At 39.8% G+C, this 8,246-nt stretch overlaps 1 protein-coding gene across 2 annotated transcripts in view; it reads right to left on the bottom strand.

Annotated features, from left to right (window-relative positions):
• CENPP (centromere protein P) overlaps window positions 1-8,246 on the bottom strand; it is a 223,162-nt gene that overhangs the window by 163,522 nt on the left and 51,394 nt on the right. For both annotated transcript variants that reach the window (XM_033413619.2, XM_004284117.3), the window contains exon 5: window positions 291-387. In XM_033413619.2, the coding sequence (XP_033269510.1) occupies window positions 291-387 (97 nt within the window). The remainder of the gene's footprint in view (window positions 1-290; window positions 388-8,246) is intronic.

Here is an 8,246-nt window from a genome sequence, read left to right as displayed (position 1 = left end):
TTGGCATTTTACTTCACGTGTCCTTGACAGATTAATTTTTCAAAGTGTGTACTGTAAAATAAATATATATTATATATATATATATATAAGACTATATTCTTTCAATATAAATGGTTAACTGACTTGTACAGAAGCATTCCTCCTTCATTTATTCCAAATAACTGCAAATCTAGAAGTCAATAAAAACATTTTCTATTGTTTGAAAACTTTAAGAATGTTATCTTAAACCCCCAAATTAACATCAGCTTCACTTTCCATATACGTTTAAATTGAAAGACTTTAGACTCTACCTTGAAACGTTTAAATGTGCGCTTACGATATTCACACCATTCCACAAAGAAGTGTAGGCTTCGGAAAAACATAAACAGATCTCTTCTTTCTTCTGCTCTGTAAAAATAAAAGGCTCTATGATTAATAAATATCGTTTATTATCGTTCATTTAAGTGCTCCATCTGGCTTTGTATTATTATTGCTTTTTATAGATCTGAAACTAAAGCTAAAAAAGTACTTAATGTATTTCTATACACTGAACTCTGCCCTTTGGAGTATGTGCCCCTGTGTGATTTCTCAGGCTGGAATTCCCTTTTCTCCATCTTCAAATGTTTAAATCCTACCCAGCTTTCAAGATATCACACAAATGCCACTTTCTCCTCGATATCTCATTTGATGACCTGTGGTATAATAAAGAATATATCTGGTCTTTGTCACTAGTTCCTAACAGAGCTTCAAACACTCTTGGAATTCCTGAGTGACAAGAGTGCCTTTTTTATGCTAATGAGGTGAATCAAGGTGGTCCCTAGGTAGCCTTAGGATGGGAACTGTTCACCAGAAAGACCAACCACATGATTAAAAAGTTGGAACTGTGGGCTCACCAGTTCTCCAGGGAAGAGAGGAGAGCTAGAGGAGTTTAATCACATGGCCAATCATGATGCCTATGTAAGGTAACCCAAATAAAACGTCTGGACAACAAAACTCAGTGGCACTTTCAGGTTGGTGAACATGTGGATGTGCTAGGAGGCTGATGTGCCCAGATTCCATGAAGAGAGGGCACAGAAGCTCTATGTCTATCCTCCTACCCCAGCCCCCACGGCACCCCACCCCACCCCTAGACCTTGGTCTATGAATTGTTTCCATTTGTCTGTTTCTGGGTTGTAACTTTTACTGAAGTCTAGCAGTCTTATGGAGAACTCTGCCCTTAACCTGTGGGTCTCTGCTAAATCTGGGTAGTGTCAGAATTGAACTGAATTACAGGACACCCAGTTGGTGTCACAGAATTATTGTGTCTCACCACCACACCATATGTCCTATTCCAAAATAGCTAGAAATAATTTCATTCCTATGCCTATAAGCTCCCATAGGAATTTAGCTCAATTCTCTTAATACTATACCTATTGTTATATTGACACCTACAAACACTTCTGAGCAACTTATAGGCAAGATGCATGTGTTCATTTAATCATTCATTCAATAAATGATTGTGGGAGTAGAGTTCCCATTCTAGTCACGGTAGAGTAAGCACATTGAACCTGAATGTTCCCATTAATTACAATTTAGAAACATGGAAATAACACATAAAACAAATATTGGAAGATTCTGATATGTGGACAGAAGAAGCAAAACAGGTAGAGACTTCAGGAATTAAGGGAGGACCAGATAATGAGTTCCTTGGGGTTCATTTTTACCTCTTGTACATCCCAATCTGTATGCTAGAGCAGACTGAAATTAAAAAAACAAACAAAAAGGCCGGAAAGACTGCTCCTTCTAGCCAGCAGAAGTCATACAAGATGAGGAGTGAAGACACTGGTTTTAGTGATGATTATTTGGACTTGACACCAAAAGCTAAGGCAACAAAGCAAAAATAAACACGGACTACATCAAACTAAAAAGTCTCTGCACAGTAAAGGAAACCATCAACAAAATGAAAAGGCAACTTGGCGAATGGGACAAAGTACTTGCAAACCAAATATCTGATGGGGTTAATATGCAAAATATATAAAGAACTCACATAACCCAATAGCAAAAAATCCAAACAAGCAGATAAAACAGGCAGAGGATCTGAATATAAGCATACTTCAGAGATATTGCAGATTCAGTTCCAGACCACCACAAAAAAGCAAACATCGCAATAAAGCGAATCGTACAGATTTTTTTAGTTTCCCGCATATTAAAGTTATGTTACACTATAGCTTCATGTCTAAAAAAATCAAGGTACAGGTCTTCCCCGGTGGCACAGTGGTTAAGAATCCACCTGCCAATGCAGGGGACCCGGGTTCGAGCCCTGGTCTGGGAAGATCCCACATGCCATAGAGCAAATAAGCCCGTGCGCCGCAACTACTGAGCCTGTGCTCTAAAGCCCACGAGCCACAACTATGGAGCCCACGTGCCACATCTAGAGAAGCCCGTGCACTCTAGAGCCCATGCTCTGCAACAAGAGAAGCCACCGCAATGAGAAGCCCACACACCGCAACGAAGAGTATCCCCCACTCGCCGCAACTAGAGAAAGCCCGTGTGCCACAATGAAGGCCCAACACAGCTAAAAATAATAAATAAAAATAAATTAATTAATTTAAAAAAACAAGGTACATATCTTAATTAAAAAATACTTCAGGAGTGGGGGAGAAATAGGTGCAGGGTACAAACGTCCAGTTATAAAATGAATAAGCCACAGAGATGTAATATACAGCATAAGGAATATGGTCAATAAAATTGTAACAACTTTGTGTGGGAATGGATGGTTACTAGACTTACCATGGGAAACATTTCATAATGTATGAAAATGTCAAAACACTATGTAGTACACCTGAAACTAACATAATATTGTATGTCTATTATATTTCAGCTTAAAACTAAGTTTCTATAAGATATAAATACACTTGTTATATATCTGGACCCAATCAGTCCATATCTGATTGAGGACTCCTGAATATTAAACTGATCTAATATTCACAATAAAGAGGAAAAAGTTCACAAGAAAAAAAATCACTTTACTGCTAAAAACTGCTATCCATCATCTGAGCATTCAGCAAATCTTTTTGCTGGTGGAGGGTCTCTCCTCGGCATTGATGGATGCTGACTGATGAGGGATGTTTACTAAAAGTTGGCATGGCTGTGGCAACCACCACCCTTATTCTTCAAATAAGGCGACAATGAAGCTTGATGCATCAAGTGACTCTCCCTTTCATGAACGATTTCTCTGTAACATGCAATGCTGTTTGATAGCATTTCACCCACAGAACTTCTTTCAAAACTGGTGTCAATACTCTCAAACCCTGCCACTGCTTTCTCAACTAGGTTTATGTCACAGTCTAAATCCTTTTTTGTCATTTCAACGATCTTCACAGCATCTTCACTAGGAGTAGATTCCATCTCAAGAAACCACTTTCTTTTTCTTCATCCATAAGAAGCAACTCCTCATCCATTAAAAGTTTTGTCATGAGACTGTAGCAATTCAGTCACATCTTCAGGCTCCACTTCTAATTCTAGGTCTCTTGCTATTTCCACCACACTTGCAGTTACTTCCTCCACTGAAGTCTTGAACCCCTCAAAATTATCCACGAAGGTTGGAATCAACTTCTTCCAAACTCCTGTTAATGTTGATCTTTTCACCTCTTCCAATGAATCATGAATGTTCTTTCTTTTTTCTTTTGGCTACGTAGGGTCTTAATTGCGGCATGTGGGATCTTTGTTGAGGCATGCGGGATCTTTCGTTGCAGCACACAGGATTCCCTCTAGCTGTTGCCTGGGGGTTTTCTCTTCTCTAGTTGTGGTGTGCAAGCTCCAGGGCACATAGGCTCTGTAGTTTGCCGCACGCGGGCTCTCTAGTTGAGGAGCACACAAGCTCAGTAGTTGTGGCACGTGGGCTTAGCTGCCCCATGGCATGTGGGAACCTAGTTCCCCAACCAGGGGTCAAACCCACGTCTGCATTGGAAGGTGGATTCTTTACCACTTGACCACCAGGAAAGTCCCATGAATGTTCTTAATGGCATCCAGAATGGTGAATCCTTTCCAGGTTTTCAACTGACTTTGCCCAGATCCATCAGAAGAATTCACTACCTATGGCAGCTACAGCCTCACAAAATATATTTCTTAAATAATAAGACTTGAAAGTTGAAATGACGCCTTGATCCATGGGCTGCAGAATGGATGTTGTGTTAGCAGGCATGCAAACAACATTAATATCATTGTCCATCTCCATCAGAGCTCTTGGGTGGCCAAGTGCATTGTCAATGAGCAATAATATTTTGAAAGGAATCTTTTTTCTAGGCAGTAGGCCTCAACAATGGGCTTAAAATATTTAGTAAACCATGTTGTAAACAGACATGCTGTCATCCAGGCTTTCCATTTATAAAGCACAGGCAGAAGAGATTTAGTATAATTCTTAAGGGCCCTAGGAATTTTGGAATGGTAAATGAACACTGGCTTCAACTTAATGTTACCAGTGGCATTAGCCCCTAACAAGAGAGTCAGCCTGTCCTTTGAAGCTTTGAAGCCACCGATATGAGGCTGTTTTGTCTACATTGAAAATCTGTTGTTTAGTGTAGCCACCTTCATGGATTGTCTTAGCTATATCTTCTGGATAACTTGCTGCAGTGTCTACATCAGCCCTTGCTGCTTCACCTTGTACTTTTATATTATGGAGATGGCTTCTTTCCTTAAACCTCATGAACCAAACTCTGCTAGCTTCAAACTTTTCTTCTGTAGCTTCCTCACCTCTCTCATCCTTCATAGAATTGAAGAGAGTTAGGGCCCTGATGTGGATTACACTTTGGCTTTAAGGAAGTGTTGTGGCTGGTTTGATCTTCTATCCAGACCACTAAAACTTTCTCCATAAGTGCAATAAAGCTGTTTCACTTTCTTATTTGTGTGTTCACTAGAATATTACTCTTGATTTCCTCCAAGATAGACAGATAGATATACACACACAGGGAGATACATATCCCTATCTATCTATCTAATGGAATATTATTCATCCATAAGAAGAAGGAAATCCTGATATTTGTAACAACATGGCTAGACCTCGAGGACATTATGCTAAGTAAAATAAGACAGAGACAGAAAGATAAATACTGTATGATCTCACTAGTATGTGGAATCTAAAAAACAAACAAACAAAAAACAAACTCGGTTGCGGAGAACACATTGGTGGTTGCCAGAGGCAGGGGGTTATGAGGTCGGCAAAATGGGTGAGGGTGGTCTAAAGGTACAAACTCCTAGTTATAAAATAAGTAAGTCATGGGGATGTAATATACACCATGGTGACTGTAGTTAATAATACTATATTGTATATTTGAAAGTTGCTAGAAGAGAAAATGTTAAAAGTTCTCATCAGAAAAAAAAAAAGTAACTATGTGGTTATACATGTTAACTAGAGTAATTGTAATGATCATTTCACAATTTATACATATATCTAGTCATTACATTGTACACCTGAAACTAATATAATGTTATATATCAACTATATCTCAATAGAAAAAAGCCAGTGTTCAAAATCATGCAATTTAATCTACTGGACATAATATTAATAAAGTTTCTTTTGTGGTTTATTACTTAATAGCAAAAGTTTTCAAAAATTAGGCAACAAAATTTTTGATGCAGTTAAAAAAAAGAAAAAAAAAAAGATGAGAAAAGGGAAACCATGCAGTACAGAACCCTAATGCCAAAGAGGAGCCATGTCCCTAATCCTCCCAATTAGGCAACTAGTACTGCTGGTAATAAGCAAAAGCAAAAGCATAAGCACATGGATAAAGGGAAGAGAATTGAGAGTCCAGAAATAAAATCATAGATCTACGGTCAACTGATTTTCAACAAGAGTGCCAAAACCATTCAATGGGGGTAAGAATAGTCTCTTCAAAAACTGGTACTGGGACAACCAGATATCCAAATACTAAAGAATGATGTGGCACCCTTACTTTGCACCATATGCTCTAAACTCTAAATGGATCAACGACCTAAATATAAAAGCTAAAACTATAAATTCTCAGAAGAAAACACAGAGGCAAATATCGACCTTAGATTTGGCTGTGGTTTCTCAAATGACAATAAAATCATGAACATCAAAATAAAATATAGATAATGTAGACATCATAAAAAGATCTCACATGCTGCAGAGCAGCTAAGCCCGTGCGCCACAGCTACTGAGCCTGCGCTCTAGAGCCCACGAGCCACAAGTAATGAGCCCACGTGCCACAACTACTGAAGCCTGCGCGCCTAGAGCCTGTGCTCTGCAACAAGAGAAGCCACCTCAATGAGAAGCCCGCGCACTGCAACAAAGTGTAGCCCCCCTCACCGCAACTACAGAAAGTCCACGTGCAGCAACGAAGATCCAATGCAGCCAAAAAAAAAAAAGAAAAACACCTCATCAGAAGTGTTCCATAGCAGGATGGAGATGGCAGGGGAAAGAAACTTAAAGATAGACCAATAGAAATTATTCATACCAACAGAGAGAAAAAAGATTGGGGGAAAAAACGGTAAGAGACTCTCAGAGAGTTGTGAAATAATAACAAAAGGTTTAACCTTCATGTCATCAGCCTCAGAAGGAGAGGGGAAAGGGCCTGGGACTGAAAAAATATTTGAAGAAAAAAGGACTGAGTACTTCCTAAATTTGACTAAAAAAATATACCTACAGATTCCCAAAGATGTCTAAGCCCAGAGAAATGATGATCACATTTCTAAAAATGAAAGACAAAGAAAGTCCTTGAAAGCAGGCACAGAGAAATGAGGCATTACAAATAAGGGAACAATGGTTTGAATAACTGTCTATTTCTCATCAAAAACCATGGAGGCCAGAAAAAGTGGCACAACATTTTTTAAGTGTTGAGAGAACAGAACTGTCAAACTAGAATTCTATATCCAGAAAGACGCTTCCTCAAGAATGAGAGTAAAGACATTCTCACATGAAGAAAATTAAGAAAATTTGCTGCCAGAGCCATCATTCACTCAGTTTCCTTTAACTCCTTGAGCATATTTAAAACAGTTTCTTTGTCTAATAAATCCAAAGTCTGGGCTTCCTCAGGGACAGTTTCTATTGATTGATTACTTTTTTCCCTGTGCATGGGCCTTACTTTCTTATTTTGTTTTTCGTTCTGCCTGTTTTGTAATTTTTGTTGAAAACTGAACATTTTAAACACTATAGTGTGGCAATTCCTGGAATCAGATTCCCCCTCTCCCGAGGGTTTGCTGTTGTGCTTTTTGTTCCTTTTGTTGGTTTAGTGACTTTTCTGAACCAATCTGTAGAGTCTATTTTTTGTTGTGCGTGACTATGTAAGTCTCTGCTCAATTAGCTAATATTTGGACAGAGATTTACTTAAACACCTTGAATCCACGTCTCCAAGTCTTTGCCAAGGGGCTTTCTGTTGGGCATAGCTTCAATACTCAGCAAGGCAAAGCTTCCCTGGTGGCACAATGGTTGGGAGTCCGCCTGCCAATGCAGGGGACGCGGGTTCGTGCCCCGGTCCGGGAGGATCCCACATGCCGCAGAGCGGCTGGGCCCGTGAGCCATGGCCGCTGAGCCTGCGCGTCCGGAGCCCACGTACCGCAAACAAAACAAAACAAAACAAAACTCAGCAAGGCAAATGACAATACTACCTTAGCTTTCACTTCCTGCTTTTGCACAGCCTCACGGTCAGCCAGTAGTGAGAACTTAGGCCATCTCAGGTCTTCCCTGAGCATGCACACAACCCAGCCTTCTAGATTCCCAGGGATAGGTCAGAGATTTTTGAAGTCCCTAGCCATTGCATTCTACAGCTTTTCCTTTTAAGCTTTTTCATTAACCTATTAATTGCCCCAGCTGTTATCCACCGCCTCAGGCACCCATGAAGTTTAAAAATTGCCTCCAGAGCAATTTTTAATTAAAAATTGCCTCCAGGGCAACCCTGGCAGTCCAGTGGTTAGGACTCAGTGCTTTCACTGCTGGGGCTCAGGTTCGATCCCTGGTCAGGGAACTAAGATCCCACAAGCTTCATAGCATGGACCAAAAAAAAAAAAAGCCTCCAAATATCTTCAACAAATTCTCCCAGAGAAAAACCTTTCACACTAGATTAGTTCTGAGTCAGGTCAAATAAATACAGCCTTCAAAGTGAGATCTTCCAGCGAATAAAGAAACAGGTCAAACAATGACAATTTACTGGGAATGTGGCTTTGAAGGAGTTTGAACCTATTCTGCTCCCTCTGGTGGCTGCCAGTCTTGCTGGTTATCACCAGGATTACAGGCTTTTTGTTGTCAAGGCTAACACAGAGCTGGTAAAGGA

This window comes from Orcinus orca, chromosome 6 (assembly GCF_937001465.1).
Source record: "Orcinus orca chromosome 6, mOrcOrc1.1, whole genome shotgun sequence".
Taxonomy (NCBI): domain Eukaryota; kingdom Metazoa; phylum Chordata; class Mammalia; order Artiodactyla; family Delphinidae; genus Orcinus; species Orcinus orca.
The sequence above is the reverse complement of the archived record's forward strand: the minus strand, read 5'-3'. Positions and strand labels throughout refer to the sequence as shown.